General features: G+C 36.3%; 1 protein-coding gene across 1 annotated transcript in view; it reads right to left on the bottom strand.

The window, feature by feature from the left end:
- Window positions 1-25,251, bottom strand: part of LOC115435543 (glutamate receptor ionotropic, kainate 3-like) — an 87,756-nt gene that overhangs the window by 42,725 nt on the left and 19,780 nt on the right. Inside the window, exon 3 of the mRNA XM_030158015.1 lies at window positions 4,612-4,835. Within this exon, the coding sequence (XP_030013875.1) occupies window positions 4,612-4,835 (224 nt within the window). The remainder of the gene's footprint in view (window positions 1-4,611; window positions 4,836-25,251) is intronic.

Here is a 25,251-nt window from a genome sequence, read left to right as displayed (position 1 = left end):
ACCAGAAAAATAGAAAACATAACCAACCAAATTAATGGTAATTTAATGTAGAATCGAAAATAAATTATTTACTTATTACTTATTAGCTCTTATCAATTGTATCCTTCAAAAATTGCCCCACATACCATTTTTTTTAAATATCAAAAATGAGCTACACATTCTTAAATCCATGCTGGCCTCATTCCATAGTTTAACTCCAGTAACGGATATACATCTTCTTTTAGTGTCTTTTCTAGCTTTTTGTACAACAAATTTACAAACATCTTGCAAATCATATTTAGATTCGTGTTGAGAAGAACCTTTGTACACAGACAGGGAGTAAATTTAATTTTGCTTTATACATTATTAGCATTATTTTAGAGTAAACCAAATCATAAATTTCATAATATGGGATTTCATAAACAATTCATTGGTATGCTCATAGTAACTGGCCTTATTAATAATTTGCTTATTGTAACATTCTTCAACATCCATTTTTTAATTCACCTGACTCTAGTTGCGAAAAAAGGTCTTTTCATTGCAGTTTTGCGTGATATACCATTTGCGCTATGCCTGAAAAACTACCTCTTGCCAGCGCAAAAACTTTTCATTGAAAAATGAGACTTTTGGCGAAATTGTCGTTTTTCCATTAGGCAAATTTTTATGCACAAGTTATATTTGCGCAATTTGCGGGTCAATGGAAAAGCGACTTCAGTTACTGTTTTAAACTACTGGCCATATGACTGCACATTTAGAGAAGAGATGTTGTTGCCATTAATTTAACTATGTGAGTAGGCTAACATTATGAAAGGCTAATGTTATCCTATGTTTCTAAAACTGTTTCTAAAACGGCGTTTTTCTGGACTACTTGAAAAAAAAAGGAAAAAAAAGGGCAAAAATTGAGTATACTCACTTCTCCAGGGACCACTACACCACTGCGGGAGAGGTTATGCCCGATTAAGTCTTGTGTTTTGTGGATCAAAGTATTATAATAAGCAAGTTTTGTGCCGTTTATAACATCTGCAGACCTACCAGAAAGGCTTCGGACAGCTGCTGTAGACTCAATTTTCTGAAATCCTTCAACCTCATTTTGTTTTTTCTTAAATTGGAAGCCAGGGCCAATAAAATATATGGCAGTGAAAACAAAACAAAAACAAGATTGTACGCTCATCATCATCAGAAAAAATAACTAGAGTGTCTTGTTTTCTTTGCAATTTTGACTGCACTTTGTACACAGAAAATGTAACAGTGCTGATTTAATACCCCTCTGCTTATGGCTAAAAAGGTTGTGCAGGAAAGCAAAGCCACAAGCTTGTTTCAGACTGGCTGCAGAACAACTATATACACAAGTGTCTGCTAAACGCATTATTACCTGTCAGACAAGAGTACATCCTGCACATAAAGAACAGCTTGGCATCCAAACATGACATAAAGCAAATAAAAAGCAACATGTTTGCGTTGCATTCTACTGTATTTGCACTTACTCCATATGAGTGGTTTAACATGTCATATAAGGTTTCAGTGTCCGCCACTCATTAAAATAACATACAGGGTGTCCACAAAGTCTCTTTACAATTTAAAACATTTACTATAAAAGCAATTAGTGAGATATGTTCATCAGATTTGTTCTATGTACTCAGTGGTTATCAAAGTTTTGTACAATCGAATCATTGGTCCATTTTTCGTCAACAATAGATCAATTATTGCAAATGTTTACCTTTGACCTTTTGACTGAATATGTGTCACTACAACTGGATGACCTTCAACCAACCATCATTTTCCAGGTAAATAGTGCACCACCACACTGGGGACTGCATGTTGGTGGGTTCTTAAAGGGGTCATATTTTGCTAAACCCACTTTTATTAGTCATTGGTTCATTTATTTGTGTATTTGGACCCTAATAGTTCAAAAACTTTGAATTTGAACCCTCCAGGTGCTGCAAATATATATATATATATTTTTTTTTTCATTCGAGGAAAAATCGAGTGGATTTCTAGAACCTGTTTCAATTCCTGCTTAATTTGTTACGTTTTTTAAGTAGTTACATCACGACGTTTGCACATATAAGACTCCGGAGAACATTTCTCCGAGTACCCCCTAATTGTTTATCAGCAGCGGTTGTAGTAAAAACTGAAAATATGTCCAAACTTCGAGGCGATTACCTAAAATGTTCAGTTGTTGGTTGTATTAACGAACACAAATGACTGAACGGGACAGAAAGCACGACCAACAACCTGGAGGGGGTGGGGTCTGAAGTGGCTCATGTGTATTTAAAGGGCCAGCGCTCAAAACCACCTTTCTGGTGTCATTACTCAGAAATAGGGTTGAAGATGGACCTGTGGAGTTGAATTAATGAAGAATTCAGACCCAAGCAAAGCATTTACGGTTTATGTAGACCACAGGGAAATGTTTTAAAATGCATAATTCCATTTAAAAAAGAAAAATATCACTCCTTGAATCAAACATTTCCAGACCGGTGGATTGGAAGGGATGGTCCAATTCCCTGGACACCTCGTTCACCAGATATCACTGCCCTGGATTTCTTTCTATGGGGTTATGTTAAAGATATCATGTATCGAACAAAGATACGGGACATTAACGACCTGAAGTAAAAGACCACTGATGTCATTGACACCACTGATGAGGCTATGATACAGCCAACATGGAAACAAATCCAGTTACGTCTGGATGTGCTTCATGTAACTAACGGTCCCATATAGAAGTGAATTAACCTATAACGTCAAAAGTAGCATATTTGATCCATGAGTTTTGAAGCCCTCTACATGATCAGTGTGATATTTTTTTTCTTGAAAAACCTGACGTATACAATTAGATACATGTAATACACAGATAATCCACCAGAGGGGAGGAATTCATTCACCAGAGGTCTTTCCAGTGACACTACAAGATTGTCATTAATGAGGAAGGAGGCAGAACTTTGCCAATTTTGAAAAGGAATTACCAATTTGTTAGACATGTTTGTGTTATATTATGTTTTTGTTTGTTCAAAAATAATAATATTTAAGCATTGAGACCTGATGTATCAAATATGATACAAAATTTAAATTAAAAAAAAAAAAAAAGTTTTTTGGTTGTTCAGAAGGACCAATAAAGGCTCCAGTTTCAAAGACCTGGAATTTTCTGTCTGGTGTTCAGGCTTTACAGGGTTAAATACGACAACAGAAACTTCAATATCTAGTATTCATTTTGTGCACAGATTTGTCTATTCATTTGTTTTTGTAATAAATATGTTAAATTGTAAAGAGACTTTAAGGACTCCTTGTATATCACTGTTTATCTCCTTTATTCTATATGTACATCATCTTATCTGTAGCTTTTCTGCAACTGTGTAAAGATTTTAAAACCACATTAATAGGGAAAAGTGTTCCCAAAGACATAAATCTATGCTGTAAAGCTGTAGGTAGAAAGGACATATAAGAAACTGTTTAAGTACCTGCATATTTTCATGCTCATTCTCTTATTCTCTCTATATCCCCTATGTCAATGCAAAGGTTACGATTAAGACTTAATAAGGGGTAGCTATTTTCCACTGGGATTTAATTTTTTCTCAGGCCTGTAAGGATAATTGTATGTTTTACATGTTGTTTACTGTATATATTTGACGGCTACATCATATCATATAGTCTAATTATTGTGACATGGTTTCCAAAACTATGTACAGTCTTTCAAATATCATGACATCTGCATCCAACATTTAAAATGACCCATTTATGCAGAAGTGGCTCTTATTGTTTACCACTGACTTTATATCCACACCATACAGCTTTTATAGATGCAGCTTTTCAGCTATCTAGGCTGGCCTCCAAAACACTGATGCAACATTTTAAGACGATTTTGTACTTGTGTGAAGCCACTCCAGAATTTCTTTGGGAAAAAAAAAAAAAACCCAGATGAGGATAGAGGAGTGCAGCTGTTTGCTCTCGAGCCCCTGAACTCTTTAACGCCTGCTTTTCTAGAACTTCATCAAGCACCACTTTGCATGATAAGCAGCAGGAAACACTGACAATGACGCTAAAAGGATATTCATCGCATTTGTGATGAAGAAAAAATTTAGAAGGGAGATACTTTTCCGCCAATCAAACAGATTATCCGTAATAATTTGTGACTTTTGAACAGCCAGGGCTTTCATTTTTTATGCAAATGCTGATGATCTTCTATAAATAGCATCGTCTAATGAAATTTCACATCAGGTGTGCGTATTATTTCTTTTCTTTACTCCTCAACATGATGATTACATAAGTTAGTCTCTTTGGTTTAGCAAGTGTTTTATTTCTGTTTCTTTTAAAGGTGTATCATTTGAGGTGGCATTGCCAGTTCCAATAGAAATCACACAGGAAGCGAGAAATTGCACCCTGTATTGGACTTAGCAACTCAAGTGGAGGTTTTTTTGTATTCCTCCTCCCACTGCTGGGTTGCAGAAGGCACATGCAGACATAACTGCCTTGATCACAACCCAGCATCTAACACAGTATGTGAAACCGACTTGAGTACCGTTGTGAATCTCAGCCTGCAACAATAACGGAGTAAATTACTATGTCTATTGAAAGACCACATGGAGGAAAAATATGGAGTGGTTAGAAGGACAAAAAGTGTGCATCTGATGCACTTACCGAGCAATGACAAAGAGGACACAGCTAACACCCAGGTAGGCCAGGAGGATGTAGACCCAAATGTCAGGAGTCATAGGGTTCAGGAAGGAGAAGAAGCCGTTGTTGGTGGCGTTGGGTTTGCGGTACAGGATGCTGATGCCCATGCTCATGAAGGGTTTGGTGAAGTCGATGACTTTTTCACGCATGTAGGTGATGGTGAGAGGTGCCACGGCCAGGTCTGCCCTCTGGAAACAAAGACACACAACAAACTTTTATGTTAATTTATGTTCAATTACCATTCACTGCGTTAACTCGGTGGACATGAAGCACTAAGCAAAATTAAACCTTTATCGGGCAAGTGACTATTTTTGGTTATTTCTGCATTTATTAAAAAGACAGTAGTCGCTTTTCCATTGACCCTCATATTGTGTAAATAGAAGTTGTGCGTAAAGATTTATCTAATGGAAGAACGATAATTTCGCCAAAAAGTCTCATTTTTCGATTAAAAGTTTTTGCGCTGGCAAGAGATTGTTTTTTGGGCGTAGCGCCAAGGTTATTATCATTAACGAAAACTAACGAAATGACGAAAACTAGAATTGAAAAAACATTTTCGCTAACTGAAATAAATAAAAACTATAATTAAAAGAAAAAAGAATAACTAACTGAAACTGTATTGTGTGCTTACAAAACTAACTGAAATGAATAAAAATTATGGATAAAATTCACTTCGTTTTCGTTGCTGTCAATGTCGGATTGATACAAAATCGATTTATTTCACTCGAGCAATTTTAGCTAGCGGCACCATACGGTACTTCACGGTCCGTCACTTGTGGTTTACAGTCGTCTTCTGGTCCCCACGCTACCTGGAAACATGGAGACTAAAGTTGAGAGAAAGCAGCAGAGTCCTGTCTAGGATTTATTTGAATACGACGGAGAAGAAAAGAAAAGATACGACAAAATTAAAACTAAGCATTTAGAAAATAATGAAAACTAATTTTAAAAAAATTGCAAACCTGCTCTAAAAACTAATTAAAACTAACTGAATTAAAGAAAAAAAGTTAAAACTAAATAAAACTAAACTATCATGAAAAATCCAAAACTATTATAACCTTGCGTAGCGCAAATGGTATATCAGGCAAAACTGCAAAGGAAAGACCTTTTTTCACAACTAGAGTCAGGTGAATTAAAATAACGGATGTTGATGGACGTGACAACAAGCGAAAAAGAAGAAGAAACATGTTGCGGTATGTGTGGACACACCAGGAAACCCAATCATTTTTTAATTTAGTACGAAATAGAAGGGTAATACATAATAATAATGATGAATATATCTGTAAATCAACATCATATTTACATTTGTCGTCATGTTTATAGAATGACTTCTCGTGTCATCTCGCGATAATAAATAAACAAATCATCACATTTTTGATTTAATGGAAAAACCGACATTACGCACTTCTGTTTTTTCGACATTTAGTAAATATCGGTAAAGTTTTGCGCAGATGTCCAATAGAAAAGCGACTAGTGACAGCAACAGTTCCAGTGAGGACAGTGAGTCTACAATCTCAGGTCCAATGTGGTCTTCAGGGTCTGTAAGGTCCACCTCTGCATGAACAGTGAGTGTACCTGCTTTGTTAGGTACCATGAAGTAATGGTACTAATGTAAGGAATGATGTTCAAAGGGAGAATGTGGATGTGGACAGGGGTCTGGACCAGCACTTATGTTGGTCTACTGTTCTAAAAATACATGTTCCTTTTACTTTACATGTGCTTTCCTTGTATTTTTATATACAGTGTCCCAAAAAATGTGACATCATTTCATTACCTAAAAATTGTTTGCTCTTTTTGCTCAAAAAAGTGTAATCATTTGTACTGTTCTGCTTTCAGGAATAGACATGCTGTTTACTGCAACAGAAAAGCTGCTCTGTGTACTGAAGTACGCCCAAACTCAGTCAAATTTGAATGGGAAATTGTTAAAAAATTTCATAAACAAGCACCAACAGGAAAGCAGATTTGGACATGGTACAAGAAGTTTCAAGAGAAAGACTGTGTTGGAAAAAAAGACTCCACTACCGACTTGATTTGTGCCGTGTCACAAGTGATGCACACACTGATCATTTGTAATTACTTTGGAACTTTACAAAATTACCACCCCCCAGAATTTTTAGTTAGAAATTCGTAGAATAAAACATTTGATGCCCAAAATAAATCCTATCAAGTATAATTTCTCCTGATCATGTAGTCACTCCGATATGGACATCTCAAATGATGTCAATTTTTTGTGGGCACCTTGTATACTTCTTAGATTTTTTTTTTTCTTTTTTTTTTTTTTTGCCACTTATGCATAAGGATTCAAATATGGTAACTCAATTGACCTTGATTTTCTACATAACAAAAAAAAAAAGTTGAAAAATATCTCAAAAGTTATAAAGTCCTGTTATGTCCTCCAATAACACACTAAGGTTGAAATGTTGTATTTCTGAGGATTTCTATGAGTGACCTATAAAGGGTTAATGTGCTTTGTTCGAGTTTTACCTCAGGCCCCTCACTAAGACGTGATCTTCACCTGAAGTCTGAATTTGTTAGGAAAAAAAACTGTATTTCACAGTTTCATCAGAGAGAAAAACTAAACTATTTCACACAAAAACCAGATATTACTTTACGATCTTTACAAAACCTGTGACTCTTCGTTATTGTTTAAACCAGGGGTGTCAAACTCATTTTAGTTCAGGGGCCACATACTGCCCAATGTGATCTCAAGTGGGCCGGACCAGTACAATAATACGCATAATAACCTTTACCTAATAATTGTAATTTTTCCACTTAATTTAAGTGTGAAAAAAGTCAAATTGCATTATGAAAATATGAAGGACCTGAACAACCATGTGCAATTTTAACAATATTATGCCTCAACTTATCATTTATACATGGACATTACACACAGTGTTACACAAACATTTGGTAACAGGTATAATATTGTTAAAATTTTAGAGTTTGGAACTTAAATAAGAACCATTTCTACAATAATATGTCTCAGCTTATTATTGACACAACTTGCAGATCACAGTGAATCTATTATTTTGTTCAAAATGTAACTATTTTTTCTGAAAACATTTCAGGTTGTTCATATTTGTTCAGCTTATTCACATTTTATTGCAAGGATAATTTATAAATGTAAATTTGACACCCTTGATTGTTAACCCTCCGGTATTTGGGTGCGCCTTTTAGGCACACTTCTTACTTCTTACTTCAACTTCATATTATTTTTCACAATTTAAATGAGGTTAGAATTCAAAAGTTGTTCATTTTTGCATGATCTTTAAAATTCTGGCCACCAACTAAAGTTTGCACATTGTAAACAAAAGAAAATTACAAGACTAGCATCTGTCTCCCAAGTGTGCCTAAAACGCACTATTTCTTCCATTTGATATGTATGATTAGGGCTGACCTTGGTTTACAAAAATAAAATCAAATTAGAGCAGAAAAATAAATCAATATATAATATTTAATAGTTTGATTTATAGGTGTGCATTTTTGGCACACTTGGTGACAGATGCTAGTATTTTTGAACATTTGACCCAGCGCCAAAAATAACAATGCAAATTAACCAATGTTGGAGTTAATCATTCACATATACCAGGCTGAAAAAATCAAATAATATGTGATCCACTTTTTCTGTAGTATATTGAAAAAAAAAAATTTTTTGTTTTTTGCATCCAAAAAAATGGTTTGTTTACATTACAAACACGGCATTTAAAGGGTTAAAAAATGTGACAATTATTGAGTATTTGGTATTTTTATTTATGGTTCAAGTTTATGAAATAGAAAAAAGTGTAAAAGAATTAAAAACAAACTGTATGAAGTTTTTTTTTTTTTTTGACATTATTCCACGTGTGCTAAAAACGCACACTTGGTGCTTAGCTGGATGGGATACTGGAGGGTTAATATCCTCAGCATAATTTTTTTTCATTTTGCAAATTCATCCGTTGGGCCGGATTGGAACCTTTGGCGAGCCGCATTTGACCCCCGGGCCGCATGTTTGACACTCCTGATTTAAACTGACAAACATCATATGTGTAAAAGGTGACACAATCCAGATGGGATCAAAAAATTATTTGTCATTGTATGTTTTTTTTTTTTCCTGAAGTTTCTGGAAGAAGCATACTTCGCCTCTCTACAGTTTTATTGTACGATTTGTCATTTCTTTGAGGTACTATAATACATCGCTGGCTGCCGTTCTGTTTAAATTGCACTGTCCACCTGAAAAATACATTTCTGTCAATATGATGTTGTGTGTTGGTAAAAAGTAGACACTTCAATTCCAATGTATCAGAGGAAATCAAATGTGGTCCCATCCAAAAAGCCATTATCTAGCGCCACCAGAATGACATACGACACCATACGGCATTATGCAACGGACACGGGTGAGCATGACGGATAACTCGCAGTCTCCTATTATATGCATATGACTGCATATTCAGAAGGTTACCATTTATATTAGCGGCCTCCACAACTCCCCTGCACAATGGCTGGACAGGAGGTTAATGAAACCAGCTGCTTGGTTCACGCTTGGATACCTCTTTCCTCTAAAAAACGACACAACACACAATGGAAGGCTTTCTTTACTTGCTGCCTACTGAGGGATGGGAGAGGAATGGGCCTTTTCATACGGACATTGTCCCTATAGCATTTTCACTCCTGAAATGAAATCCTATGTTTCCGAGATGGGATGCCACAGAGTTTATGTGGATTTCATTTTTGTGGTTGTAGAGTTATATACACAATACAAACAAACAAACAATAAATAAATAAATAAAATACGCAATTTGATCATGAATTGCCTCATTTCTTCCAACAGCCCACAGAGCCACACCAAGGTTCCCATTATTAATTTATTTATACTGACATACATGGTGTAGTTTTATTCCATTTGTTTATTTTTACATTAATCTGACAGCATCATGCTATGTTATTTCTGCCCTCTCCACTACGATACATTCAAATTTAGTCATGTTTTCGTATTTGCTGTACTTATCTTTTTTATTGTCTAGTGTTGTTTTTTATGTTTTTATTCTGCTGTTGTGCACTTTTGCTTTGTCTGTCAAAGCACCTTGTATATTCAGTTTTTAAGGTGCTATATAAATAAAGTTATTATTATTATTATTATTATTATTATTATTATTATTATTATTATTATTATTAGGCAAGTGACTATTTTTGGTAATTTCCACAAACCTCAGTGAGGTCAAGAAGCATGTTGTTTTTATAACATTATACAGTGATTCAGAGAGATTTTATAGACATTTTGAGGCTGCAAATAGTGAATATGAGTGATTTTTGTCAGTTTATGACCTTATGGCAGTTGTTTTGTTGCATGTTTTTACTTTTTATCCAGTGCTGCAGGGATGTTTTATGGTAAGAGGAGGGAGACTGTTGTCACAGCAACCGACGAGGAGGTAGATGACCATGTCCAATTACACACTAAGGTTGAAATTTTGAATTTCAGAGTATTTTAATGAGTGTCCTGTAAAGGGTTAGGAATAAAGTAGAATAAAATAAGTAATTTGATCATGAATTACCTCATTTCTCCCAACAGCCCACAGAGCCACACCAAGATTTCCATTATTAACCCTTAGGGTTAGGGTTCAGGCAAGTGACTATTTTTGGTAATTTCTGCAAACATTAAACATGGGACCAGTCCCATGTCTTAGTGAGGTCAAGAAGCATGTTGGTTTTTTCTAACACTATACAGTGATTCAGAGAGATTTTATAGATATTTTGAAGCTGTAAATAGTGAATATGAGTGATTTTTGTCAGTTTATGACCTTATGGCAGTTGTTTTATTACTTGTTTTTACTTTTTAGCAAGTGCTGCAGGGATGTTTTATGGTAAGAGGAGGGAGACTGTTGTCACGCCAAATGTCAAGGAGGTAGCCAACTATGTCCAATAACACACTAAGGTTGAAATTTTGAATTTCAGAGTATTTTAATGAGTGTCCTGTAAAAGGTTAAGATTAAAACTAAAATAAAATAAGTAATTTGATCATGAATTACCTCATTTTTCCCAACAGCCCACAGAGCCACACCAAGATTTCCATTATTAACCCTTAGGGTTAGGGTTCAGGCAAGTGACTATTTTTGGTAATTTCCGCTAACATTAAATATGAGGCCAATCCTTTGTCTTAGTGAGGTCAAGAAGGATGTAGTTTTTTATAACACTACATAGTGATTCAGAGATTTTATAGAAATTTGAAGCTGTAAATAGTGAAAATGAGTGATTTTTGTCAGTTTATGACCTTATAACAGTTATTTTATTGCATGTTTTTACTTTTTAGCAAGTGCTGCTTGGATGTTTTATGGTAAGAGGAGGGAGACTGTTGTCATGGCAATCGGCGAGGAGGTAGATAAAGATGTCCGATAACACACTAAGGTATTTCAATGAGTGTCCTATAAAGGGTTAAGAATAAAACTACCAACAATTCAATTATTTCACTGGCACTGTGCTAATGGGATAGCTGGTGTTGAATAATGTAAAAAAAATAAAGAACTTTTTTATTTTTTTCTTCACTTTGTAATTCACATTTTCATGACATGAGTTTTTTCACAGCACGAATGGAAGCCGATAGGTCAGGTTCAGGTCGACCTATTTGTCTGCTTGCTGTCTTCCATGTACAAATACATGCAGATAAAACAACAGACTGCACTCTTCAGAATATGTTGTTTACGACCTGTGACCTTGTCCTTATTAGCGTGGAACAGTTTCAACGGCAGGAATAATTCTTCTCTGCTTCTTCCTATTCGATAGGATCATTACACACTGCCTTTACACCACAATCTGATCTAAGATTTACCTACCAAATAGTGTATAAATACTGTGAAGACAGGAAAGGCTTCTGGATTAGGACTCTTCTATAGTCTCTGAGCTCATATTCCAGTAAATACTTCTGTGTAAATCCATCTTAGTCTTCCGAAACCTCATCAGTATTCAGCATCTACCTACACCTGCTCACCAGCATTTCCATAACAATATTTGATGTCATGCATTCTTGCATCCTACTTTTTTCAGCTTGTATAAATCAAGGCTTTCCTCATAATAACCAGAAAAAATACATAGAAAATAGTCAGAATGGCTTGAATAAAACTACTAAAATCAGTAAAGCTCAAATAAAAAAAAACTGTAGCTAAAGGAAAATAGAAATTAATGAAAATGTCCATGCTTTCAGAGATAGTTTTAAGGTTTTTTTTCCATAAATAGATGCTCATTTCTTAGAACCTGAGGCAGTTCTTAGCATGACTATAGCTCTTCTGTGGTTTTTGACAGTTCTTTTCTCAGATTTATGTGATAACACACCAGTAAGTAACACAACAGGTCAGACAGAAAACATTTCCTATTTGCATGCATGACTGTGGATTAGATGCTCTCGCCGTCAGACCCACGGTGGCTAAATAAACGGTGGCCCACTGTAGCGATGCAAAGACGGGAGAGGCCGTGCGTCCTGCCGTGCATCTGCCGCCTTTCTTTGACTATTCCCATTTTCACATCACATTCTGCTTCCTCTGTTCTCCCTCTGCCAACTGCAGCTTTGAACCGACCTGCCACTCAGCCGGAAGATCAACCAGCATGCAATTCAACACATCCCTATGGTGAGCTAATATACATGCGACACGTCCTTGTTCTCCTTGTTGCTTAGGCACATAAACCGGGCAACAAGCAAGATATAACCTGATAGTGCCCTGCTGCGTGCCACATGTCTTGGTGTTATCTGGGTTTGCAGATGGTGGGGCTTAGCGGTTGTTCTCCCTCTGGACCTCCTCACCCAATGACACCCTGAAGGTTTCATCAAGTTACTGACATGAGGCACACATTTCAAGTCCACTGAACTCACTTAAATGGTAAGTTTAGGTCAGTATTCACAATCTTAGAACATTACCCACAGTGGATGGTGAGTGGACAAGAACACTCACACCAATGTTAAACAGTGTTCGGTTGATTCTGACAGTTCTGGATCAGTGTCTTAAAAACCACCACACTCCATTGACTGTTTAGTTTAATTGACTTCATTAGCCCAGCAGAAAACAACGAGGTAAATGAGTGAAAATACCCTAAATATACCATACAATTACACTGGGTTACAGAAAAATGTTTTTTGCAAGTTGTCTAGGTTTTTTCAACTGAATTAGGACCATTTTGCACCGCTAAATCCAAAAATGACATCTGTTTTTCTCAGTCAGGTCAGGTTTTTTTTTGCTAATTTGGTTTAGAAAAATTTGATCTTCTCACAAAATTGATTATATTTTTGTGACTTTATCAGTTGATCACCCAAACTAGGTTTTAAGAGAAAAAAAAATCATTTTCTAACAGGATTCCTGTTAGGTACAATGGTGTATTCACCGCAGATGTAGCAGAATACGTCAGGCTTATTTTTGCAAGATCTTCTAGTCGAAGCCATTTCATTCACCTGTAATATTTAAAAAAAAAAACATTAATCATAAATTGGCAAAAGTAAAATCTTCAGAACTCGTTTATTGCAAGAAATACGAAATAATTTTGTATCATATGATGTGAAAATGCCCATAAATGTAAGCAAAAATGTTAAAAAGCCAATATGCAGCATAGTTCAGAAAGTTGACCTGATTGAGCAAAATGAATGTGATTTTTGGATTCAGCACACCAAAATGATCCTAAATCAGCTCAAAAAACTTAAACAATAAATTTGTTGTTGACCAGTGTTATCTATGTTTCCTACTCCTTAGAGCAGGGGTCTCAAACATGCAGCCGTGGGATGAATTTGCAAAGTGCAAAAATTCCACAGTCAAGGCTGTCAAACTTATTTTAGTTCAGGTTCCACAAACAGATCGATATGATCTACAGTAAAATAATAACATAATAATCTACAAAAAATAATGACTCCATATTTTCTGCTCGGTTTGATGTGAAAAAAATTATATTACACTATGCCTATAAATAATGACAACTCCAAAATTTTGTCTTTGTTGTAGTGCAAAAAATAACATTAAATTATGAAAACATTTAGATTTATAAATTATCCTGTAACAATAAAATGTGAATAACCTGAACAAATAGGAACAACCTAAAATGTCTAAAGAAAACTAAGCACAATTTTAACAATTTGTGTTTAGTGTCTTTGTAGATCCGATCCATAATGCACATGTATAATTTATAAGTTGAGGCATAATATAGTTAAATTTGCACTTATTTTTCTTAAGAAATTTCAGTTTTTTCAGGTTATTTACATTTTTTTTGTTTGGAGAGTTTATAAAAGTAAGTACTTTCATAATTTAATGTTTTTTTTGGGGGGGGTTTGCACTAAAACAAAGACAAAAATTTGGAGTTGTCATTATTTCTAGATAAGGATGCTATTATTTTACTGGTCTGGCCCACTCGAGATCAAATCAGGTTGAATGTGGACCCTGAAAGAAAATGAGTTTGAGACCCCTGCCTTAGAGAAAAATATTCATTTTAACCCATAAAGACCCAAACATCCATCATCAACCAAAAGCATCCACTGATCTAAACTGTTTAATACCTGTTGAGCCATTCATTCTATCAATATATGTAAATAATTGTCACCGTCATCTTCTATAATAGTGATTCACCAATAAAACCCATGGAGTTGGATCAATGACAGTGGATGGAAATGTTTGGTTTATGTTCAGTTACTGATATATTTTACCAAAAAAGTCACTTTTTTCCTCAGTTTTCTCTGTTTCTGATATTATAACCCTCAACTTTAATCTGAGATTTATGACCATCTTCATGATCAGTGAATTAAATACAGGAAAATACCTGATTTATCCTGATAAAATGCAAAATACAGAGGACAATATTATAAATAAATGGTGATAAATCACTTAAGAAAGATTAGATATAAAGGAAATATCATTTTGGAACTGACCTAAAAGTAGTGGTGGGTCTTTATGGGTTAAGGAGCTGTTGGGTCTACTGATGATTGATTAGCTTGTTAGCTTGTCAGTGTAGATCAAGGGGCAGTGACTGACTACAAAATGAAGTCAATGTGGAAGTATTTTACAGTGTAATACCACTAGCACAGTGTTTCTAACCTTTTCTGAGCAAACACCCCTTTACGTTATCATGACCCTCCTGCCGCCCCCATCTGAAAAAGAAATTGCGATGGGGGGGATACATTGTCGAGCGTGAAGAGTGGGTCTGATCAGCTTATATACGTTGCATAGGTAATGCCCCCCTAGCATCCAGGGGAGGTGATGGACATTACCACCAAAGACGGGGGGGGGGGGGGGGGGGGGGGGCTTCTTGTGAAGGACTGGGGGGGCACATGGTGATTTGACATTGACGTAACAAGCAGCTTGATATTGATACTTATACAGACTGATGTCCCCATTTTGGTCTCAGCGCCCCCTTTTTAGCTTTCTTCTTCCAAATGCCCCCCAACAGTCATTGACAATGTACCACCCCTGTTGACAAACATTGCACTAGCACCAGAACACCTAGCTCCCATAGACTTACACTGAATTTCTTTCAAATACCAATGTTTTTCCAGGAGCCATTCTGGTCTTGTTCCATTTAGAACTGAACCATCTTTTGGTTTTTTTCTCCCTTAAACAGATCTCAGGTGAAATAGGAGGCTTTCACTGACAGATCTGTACGGTTACTTGCTCGTCTGCTGAGGTGGAGATTCTGTTTATTACCTCCGCCAAGGAGGTTATGTTTTTGCCAGGGTTTGTTTGTTTGTCTGTCCGTTAGTGTGCAACATAACTCAAAAAGTTATGGACAGATTTGGATGAAATTTTCAGGGTTTGTTGGAAATGGGATAAGGAAGAAATGATTAAATTTTGGTGGTGATCGGGGGTGGGGGGGCCCACGGGGGGCGCCACTAATCAGCCTTGGCGGAGGTCTGCGCTCTCCGAGTGCTTCAAGTTTAATAAGATGCATTTGACTGATAGACTCTTTCACTCTACAGGATGTATCAAAAAAAAAACAAAAACAACTATGCATTATGAAAAATTACCCCCAGTTCTGCATTTGATAATTTTTGGAATTTTCTTTTATGGACATCAGTAGGTAGGGGATTGGTGGATATTTGTCCAGATTTACAGCCCCAGGTTTTGCGCAAGCTGCGCAATCCAAGTTAAAACTGGTTTGCTCAAAGTAGCAGTGGGATTTAAATCCAATCAAAGGTCATGGGAGGGGACAATGGGCATCCATCTTGTTTTCCTCAAAATTGCCAGGTTACAGCATTAACACTTTGGCCACCATGCCAATTTCATTTCTTTACCCATGGCAGCTGTTCCTGCCTTTCAAAGTTAATTCAACTTGTTTAGGCCTGAAAATGTCACTGAGGACAGGCCAAGGTAGGGTTAGGGTTAGGGTTAGGGTTAGGGTTAGGGTTAGGGTTAGGGTTGGGCATCCAAAATGGTTGCCCATTGTCCCCACCCATGACCTTTGATTGGATTTAAATCCCACCGCTACTTTGAGCAAACCAGTTTTAACTTGGATTGCGCAATTTGCCCCTGCTCACTCATGCATGAAAACCTGGGTCTGTAAATTTGGACAAATATCCACCAATCCCCTACCTACTGATGTCCATAAAAGAAAATTCCAAAAATTATCAAATGCGGAACTGGGGGTAATTTTTCAAAATGTATCGCTTTTTTTTTATACACCCTGTAGGAAAGTAGTATTTAGCATAATCTCAACCACAACTTCTCACACTGCTGCTCTGCCCCTTTTGTCCAAATATAGTCATTTCCAGCTCCTAAGCCATAAAGTGGTCATAACAAAATTACAAACTTCTGTCTTCAAAATTGTAGATGTGGAAGAGCAATGGTCTGTCCAATAATTATACACAGTCTGTGGTCAAGATTCAAAGCACCAGACTCATATAATAACACAAACAAAATTACAAAAACCAGTAGTAGATGAACACCACACCAAACTGTTGTGTAAGGTAAAATTGTTCTTACTTTCAAAAGAGTGTTAGGGCCTCATTAGTAAAGGGCAGGGATTTGATAAGATAATAAGTAGGGATAGGAATCGAGAACCAGTTCTTTTTTGAGAACTGGTTCCCAGTAGCTCGATTCCTTGGAATCATTTGCCTGCTTGCTTAACGATTCTGCTTATCGATTCCGCCTTCGTTGTGCATGCGCGATGACGTCACACGTACGCTGCATTGTTTTGGTCAGAACGTAGCTAACATGGCGTTGGGGCAGAAATGGACTAAAAAGACGACACCAGGTCCACTTACTTGGAACACTGTCAAAGCTTCCATGTCTTCAGAAGGGTGGAATCCCTCCAATATCCTCAAACATTTATCCACAGCATGTGAATCATTTACAGGAATGTCACGTATTTGGTACACTACTTGGCGGCGCTTGTGAATGTAGCAGAAGAGTGAATGCCGGCCGGTTCCGGTTCCGCTGTGGGCAACAAATGTCACAACTCCTCAAATACAAGTTTCCGAAGGTAAGAAGGGAAAGGAAATGAGGTGCACAACAACGGGAGACAAGCTGAGCTGAGTCGAACAGGTTCCACGTAGTAGAAATGTGGCAATAGAGGAATTAGTAAAGCATCTTTAGTTTCACTTTCACTGCACCTCCCCCCCGAACCAGGCCCGGCGTCATCTGTTATTATTATTTGTACATACTGTATATGTTATATTTTCTGTGCACAGATGGAAATATAAAAGACAGTTAATGCAAACACACCTGTTTGTACTCTTTTATTCCCTCACCCAATGAGAATCGATAAGGAATCGGATTGATAAGCAATATCAATAATGGAATCGGAATCGTTAAATTCTTAACGATTCCCATCCCTAATAATAAGATTGAACTGATATTAGTTGTTTTAGGTGGCTATGGTATGTTTTGTTGTTGTTGCTTCTCCACAATGGGGGTGTGCCATCTGTGACCTACTGGCTCCAGATGGGTACCTCATACAACTAGTAAAACCACTTTGGAATGTGTAGACTAAACCTTTAACAATAATAGTGTGAGCTTTTTCTATGTGAATTCCAGACAACATAAGACTCAACTCCCAACATAAACTAATTACATACTGCTTACAACCGAGTCTGTCTGTCTCTCAGCCAATATTTGCATATTCTTCTGTGCCGACTGTATACATCACAAGGCATGCAATTACATTCCTGATCTAGATATATGGGGATTGTACAATGTTGTTGTGTTGCTTTTGTTCTTTTTTTATGTGGAATAGGCAGAAGTGCAAATTTTGCTTCAGTGGAATGTCTGTAATTGCAGAAACACTTTGCTGAACCACGCAACGTTTAGTGCAGAAAACAGACAGCAATTTTTGCTGTAGGGATGCTGACAGTGTATAAAAATGCATGATTGGCTAGTTGTCCGGCTATTTGCAAAACCCCCGGTGATGAATGAATGCACAGTACGATGTTTAAGTACAGACAATAGGGTGAAGATATGCTTGAACTGTGTTGTAGTCTTCTGTATCAAATTAAACAAAGGGCTCGGTGTGTAATCAAGACTATTGCTTTGCATGAGCAGCAGCTTCGGTTTGCTGACCTGGAACGGCGAGTTACTCAAGGGGGCTTTGGGAAGGACGTGTTTGCTGTTGTGGCAGTTGCACTCTCTGCCCTTCCAGCTATGGGTCAACCACACTCACCACCAGGTCATCCTGCTGCCTCAGATCAAAATCAAAGTCACATATGTCCGTCTATTTAGGCATGCGATGCTACTAACCTCATTAACAACAAATCCTTAAGATTGGCGTTTCTCCCTTCAGTAGACTTCGTAAATTTGTAGAATCAATACCATGGTCTGTTGAATTTGATCCCAGGGTGTGTGTGTGGTAGCCTAACAACTCACTAACACAATTTATGACGGTTTTTCCATCAAAAATCCTCCAATTTGTAGATAGATAGATAGATAGATAGATAGATAGATAGATAGATAGATAGATAGATAGATAGATAGATAGATAGATAGATAGATAGATAGATAGATAGATAATTTATTTATTTCAAACATGCAAAGAAACAAAATAAAACAAAACGAAGCAAATTAAGACAATAACAAAATAACATTTAAATGAACAGAATCTATCTTCAAGTACCTACAAGTCTGAATTTTGCATGGTCGAAAAGGAGCAGGAAGAGGTATAAACTTATTAATCCTACCCCTCAAGTGTTTTTACACCTTTAACACTAACTTAATACAACAATCAAACAATACATTTTTTCTAATTTTAGCATCGAACCACAACAAATACATAATGCAGTAATTAAATTAGACACAACAATATGATCATGGCAGTACAGTTGTACCAACAGACTCAACAATTCAACAATTTTATTCAATAATTATAGATAGATAGATAGATAGATAGATAGATTCAGCAGCTTTGCATACAGCACAAGAAGACAAAAAACAGACATGCCAAAAACAAAACAAAACAGTGGGTTAATAACCAGGTTGTTTAGTTCAAATGTATATAAAAATTCACATATATGCACACACACACACACACACATATATATATATATATATATATATATATATATATATATATATATATATATACATATATATAATGTATATAAATTAGCATTATTTGTTTGTAAAGCCTGGAAAAAGCAACTGATGTGTTTGTTTAAATAGGTCAGCATATTGTCTTGTTAATATCTATTGTGCCTGTTGTCTGGTATTTGGTTTTTAGTTTGTATTTTTGGTGTCTTATAAGCCCATGTAAGGGCTGGGCATATCCTTATGCAGGACACAATAATGAAATCTCATTCATTCATTCATTCATATACTCTGAAAGACACTTGCTAAAGAACTACCTCTAAAAGAGCTTCCTGTATAATACTGTAAATAAAGACTTCTCATAGATATCAACCCCTCACAGGTTTCCTTTATCTCTGACCAAATCCATGTTTTCAACAAAAATAATTAATTATCCAAATTCATGAGTTGCCGAACCAAAACTAAGCTTCTCAAGGCACATGGGTTGTGCAGAAAGTTCTGAATCAGTGATAACTTAAACCATCAGAACAAACCTTTGCGACAAAAATTCATTATGCAGAAGTGAGATCACAAATTACAAATATAGACTCTGAGATTGGGCTCTGGGCAGTGGTTCTCAAACTTTTTACAGTGGAATAGCCCCTGAAATATGTTTTCTTTTTTTAAGTCAAGTACCCCCAACTCTGGATTCAGCATTTTTGATTTTAAAAAATTAGGCAAAATTTGTTCCTGTGCCAAAGGTGTCTGTTTTGTTATTTTCTAAACTCTGTAAAAAAAAAACAAACAAACAAACAAAAAAAACCCATATGTTTCACTTTAATGTATTAAAAATAACAAATCTTTATAGGTCAATATTGTGCAAAATATAAACTGATAAGGGCCCTCTGTCATTGATCAGAAAATAAAATTAAATAGTCATTAATGAATAACTGAACCTTTCATCGACAAGAAATAATGATTTAATTAGTCAAATAAACTCATCTTGAATAATTTAGAATAGAAATGTTCCTAAAATGTTACCGAAGCTAAAACAAGATGACAATAATAATATTAAAAAAATCAAAATATTGGAATTAAATAAGGTCAGTGGTACCAATTTTATTTATGAATGTATATATTATGTTTCATATTTCAGCATTAATTCTCATTATCTATTTTGTATTCAGTACATGATGACTTATTTAATATATTTTTCCCCCAAAAAATTTCAAGTACCCTCTGGGCTTTTGCCAAGTACCCCTGAGGGTACATGTACCCCCATTTGAGAAAGACTGGTTCAGGGTAAAACAGTCTAAGTGTTCACATATTCTCTCAGAGCTACATGTGTGCGTAGACAAAGGGATCGTGAGCTGCCTAGAATCTTCTAGTGTGTCTGTCGAAGCAAAGATTAATTGGCATGACAGAAACAAATGATGTGCTAAGCACGCTATTAACATTTGCATCACAGCATGATTAAAGTGATCATCTATTGTGACTAAATCAAGTTTAACAAGGCCTGTTGCATCATTTAGCACCTTCCAAACAATGCCCTTTGGCACGGCAGCGAGCTTTGTGACTGCACACAGGAAAATAAAAAGCTGTATGTCCCACATTGCAATGGTTGGCGACGCTGCCGTTTGTCATACCGAAGCATTAATTGCACCGGAGTAAAGTACGCAACACTGTCATGTCACTGAAACACATAAAAAGCCCAACGTACACATACACACTAATAACTGAGCGTTACTCAATTTCTGTCACATCTCCTTTTCTGTGTGACAAAGCTTGATGAACTACACAGATGAATAAAGAGCTACAACTGATTTTAATCAACCCCAGTCTTGTTCTTTTAAAAAGATGTCAGTCAAACAGTTTGTGTAATTTTGTAAAGGAGCTGTGATTTATGAGGGTAGAAGAGCCTCGTGTTTCAGCACCATTTTATCACCGCAAACCAACTGTTTTCCACCTCAGACCTTATCTAACTCCCTGACCCTTTTTTTTTTTAAGTAATAGCACCGATCCCAAGTAAACATCTTATCTATCTGTATTACAAAGAGTGGCCGGTGGGTTTGTAGGAGGTTAATAGAAAGCAGTTATGAATACAAATTGACCTGATAGAACTATAGCAGTGGCCATTTAGCTTTCACCTCTTTATCTCTGGCTTTTTATGTGCCCAATAAATACCATTCACACCAACTGTATGTTTCGCAAATAGCATTTTTATAAAAACATACCATATATATATTTATACAAGCTGATTTCCATATCAAATAAAATGGGAGATTAAAATTGTAGAAGAAATTCAGCCAAAGCGTCTAAATGCGGCGGAGGAGATACAGTAGTTTGTGGAATCTGTAACTGTACCGGCCTCTATAAACATTCCTAGCTCACATCTCTTGAGCTCTCCTTAAAGTTTATGTTTCAGGTCTGCTGCATCACGACCAGCTTATCCATACAAGGCTAAGAAAAGCACTAGACCACAAAATGGAACCGACTAAAAATCCACAAAGTCATGCATCCTTGGTTGTGTGATAAGCAGCAGTAAAGGCAATAGCTAGCAGTGGAGATCCTAATCTCCTCATCGGCTGTTATTTACAAAGGTAATAGACCTAAAAAAATAAAGAAAATATATATTTGCATTCTAAAAATTCATTTGTCGATGTTAAAGGGGTCATACTTTGCTAAACCCAGTTTTATTAGTCTTTGGCGTATTTATTTGTGTATTTGGACCCTAATAGTTCATAAAGTTTGAATTTGAACCTTCCAGGTGCTGCAAAGCTATCTTTATATTCATTTTGGCAAAACTGAGTGGATTTCTACAACCTGTTTTAATTCCTGCTTAATTTGTTATGTCACGACTTTTGCATATATAAGGTCAAGATTTCCGACGAACACATCTCAGAGTACGCCGTAATTGTTTGTCAGCAGCAGAGGTTGTGGTCCATACTAATCCATGTATCATTCGTTCTTTTCATATTCAATTGAGAATCCAAAATCAGAAAACAAAAAAAAAGGTCTCATTATTTCATTATTCATGTACGAATCAAAAATAAAAGAAAATAGTTGTTTTTCATTCTTTCAATTCGATTTCGATTCGCACAAATTACAAATTGGAAATAAGCAAATGGACCAAATGTCGGGTTTCATGTTGACATTTTTACTATCCGGTTATGACCTGGAAGTTACTGACTTCTTCGTGTATTGAGGTGGACAATCGTGGGTTTGCTAGTTTTCTGTCTAATTCATTTTAAAGGAGAAGTTCGTGTTATTCAGTGGCAGCAAACACGTTACTCTAAAGGAGGACGATGTGACAACTGAAAAAATCGTCAGGATCTCCCACGTATTGTTGTTTTGTCTAATACAATACGGCCGTAGTAGACGATCTAAGTAGAAGCCACTTCGCGAAACACATGAAGAAGTCAGTAACTTACGGGTCATACCGAATCGGTAATCAAAAATATTGAATTTGGTCCATTTGCTTGGTTCCAATTTTTATTATGTGCGCACAATCAAAAGAAGACAACTTTCTGATTTTTATTTGTCAAATGAAAAAACAAGTAATTTTTTCATTTTCTGATTGTGGATTCTCAATTGAATATGAAAAGAATGAATGATGCCCTGATTAATACTGAAAATATGTCCAAACTTTGAGCTGATTACCTAAAATATTCAGTTGTTGGTTGTATTAACGAACATAACTGACTGAACGGAACAGAAACTATGGTCAACAACCTGGACGAGGTGGAGCATGAAGTGGCTCATTTGCATTTAAAGGGCCAGCACTCAAAATGACCTTTCTGGTGTCATTACTCAGAAATAGGGTTGAAGATGGACCTGTGGAGTTGAATTAATGAAGAATTCAGACCCAAGCAAAGCATTTACAGTTTATGTAGACCACAGGGAAATGTTTTAAAATGCATAATTCCATTTAAAAAAAGCTAAATATCACTCCTTTAATTTATAATCTCCTTCCTTCTAAATGCATGCCACCAAACACATCTGCTCCCTGTATAAGCAAGCTCTAAAAATCAAGGACAAAAAACCAGTCAGGAATCACCACTGCCCTATCCTCAAAAAATACAAGTTGCTAAGCTTCGAAAGCTTTAGTGATCTCTGTTTTCTGAAGTTTCAAATGTACAAACAACGTAGCGCCTGAACCACTCAGTCAATTTCTTGAGAGACAAAACAGCAACAGTCACCAGAAGCTCCTGAAAAGCTTAAATTACAAAATCCCATTCTGTAGGACAACTTCCAGACAGTCATCCTTCTCCTGTAAGAGTATTAAACTCTGGAACTCACTGCCATCTAAAATAAAATCCATCTCAGAGTTTAAGATGTTGACCACCAGAACCAAAACCTGGTAAACCCTTAAGGGTGTGAGCCTATTTTGGCTGTTTTGGGGTACTTTTGATTTTGCCTTTATATCCTATATAAAGAAATGTTTATTATACCCATGTTTGGTATCGTTTTTTCCGGCACAATGTCATCTATCTCATCCGCCTATTATTTTTTTCATTTTAACCTACTATATCAACATAAAAGGCCAAAAAACATGAAAAATAGAAAATCCGATTTGAAAAATGTATATAATTTATTGCATAAATAACACAAAGATGCTTAACAAACCTTTCAAAGACTTTAAAAGTGAATACTGATTGTAAATATTAGTCATATATAAAGAATAACTGTAATAAATTAAAACTATACTCAGACATAAAAGCATAGACATAAAAGCATGTCTTTACATAGGCGTTTCTCCAGCCCCCCCCCCGGTCCTCCTAGTTTCCACATCCAGTTCAGGTGGGGGTCATCCTCACCCTTACCTGTAATGCTAAGGCAGTCTGTGGATTAGAATCCACAGATTTGGCCAGTTTTTTCCATTTTGAAAAAGGACAAAAAATGACTAAGATATGGTCAGAAATCTAACACCCCCCCCCCCACCTCATTTTCATACTTTTATTCACGTTTGTTTGCTCCGGTTTCAAACCGTCATATCTCTGCTTGTATTTGCTCTATCAACATCAAATAAAACGTGATGAGTGTTTTAAGTCCACACTTTCGAATGCAGTTGTCCCCAGTGGTCTATGTGACCGACTTCCAACGCTATGACGTGTTGAAAATGTCATGTGATTGAGTCACAGGGCCGTGACTGTGGACCCCTAAGGGTTAAAAACAAAACACAACTGTTCTCATCTGTAAATATTGTGTATATTGTGTGGAAGAGTGAGTGAGTAAATGAATGCCCCATATATAAATGCAACACTGGATTATCCAATTGTATGGTATGACCGTTTTAAATGATGTATATTTTATACTTGTACTGCAATCAGGGGCGTAGAATTGCTAGGAACACGTCCCTACCAATCTCCAGCCACTACTGTGTTGTTCCTATCAATCCAACCGCTGTCCATAGTGTTTAGTCAATGATTATGGCACACAAAGGGTTAACAGTCAGTCTCTGCTAGAAGTCCTGCCTCTAATGTAAATGTCGCTCTCCGATTGGCTCTTTGGTTTTGCTAACGTACATGTGATTGGCCGTCCCCGCTGTCACTCCATCTACTTGTAAAAGGAACCTGCTAGTTGGACCGCTAATGTAAGTTTTCAATATGTTTGTATTTGTTCTGTCTGGGTTGTATTAGCGAAACAGATTTGAATATCAGTGATGTCATTTACATGTACATTTGTACACGTGTTTGTTTGCGTGTGCGCACATGCCCGTGCTTGTGTGCTCGGTAATTAGGATTTGAAGAATGTCAAAGAAAAGAAAACTGGACATAAGACACTTCTATAGGAGTCAAAGTGTAAGTTAGTTCAAGGGTACAGAACTGCAGAGGCTCAACACAGATACTGAATAAAAGACGCTATTTAATGCCAAACAGAAACACTTTTTAAAAGTTACTTTACTTATTATTTTAATACATTTCTATAGAAGAAAGAAAATTTGTGGGGAAAATACAATAAAACCTCAGATTGTAAATGTAATTCCAGATGTCATCTTATCCATATTTTTTGGGAATAAATTACATGTAATAATTGAAACTAAAAGCCTTTTTTGCTTAGGCAATAACTGTACCATCAAACTCTATGATCACTGTATCCCTAATCTTTTCATATGTTATGAATCAATACATTTATGTCAGGTGACAGACAGTGGAGAGGCAGGAGGAGGTAGAATAGGAGAGAC

This window comes from Sphaeramia orbicularis, chromosome 16 (assembly GCF_902148855.1).
Source record: "Sphaeramia orbicularis chromosome 16, fSphaOr1.1, whole genome shotgun sequence".
NCBI lineage: Eukaryota > Metazoa > Chordata > Actinopteri > Kurtiformes > Apogonidae > Sphaeramia > Sphaeramia orbicularis.
Note: the sequence above shows the minus strand (reverse complement) of the source record. Positions and strands in the feature narration are given on the sequence as shown.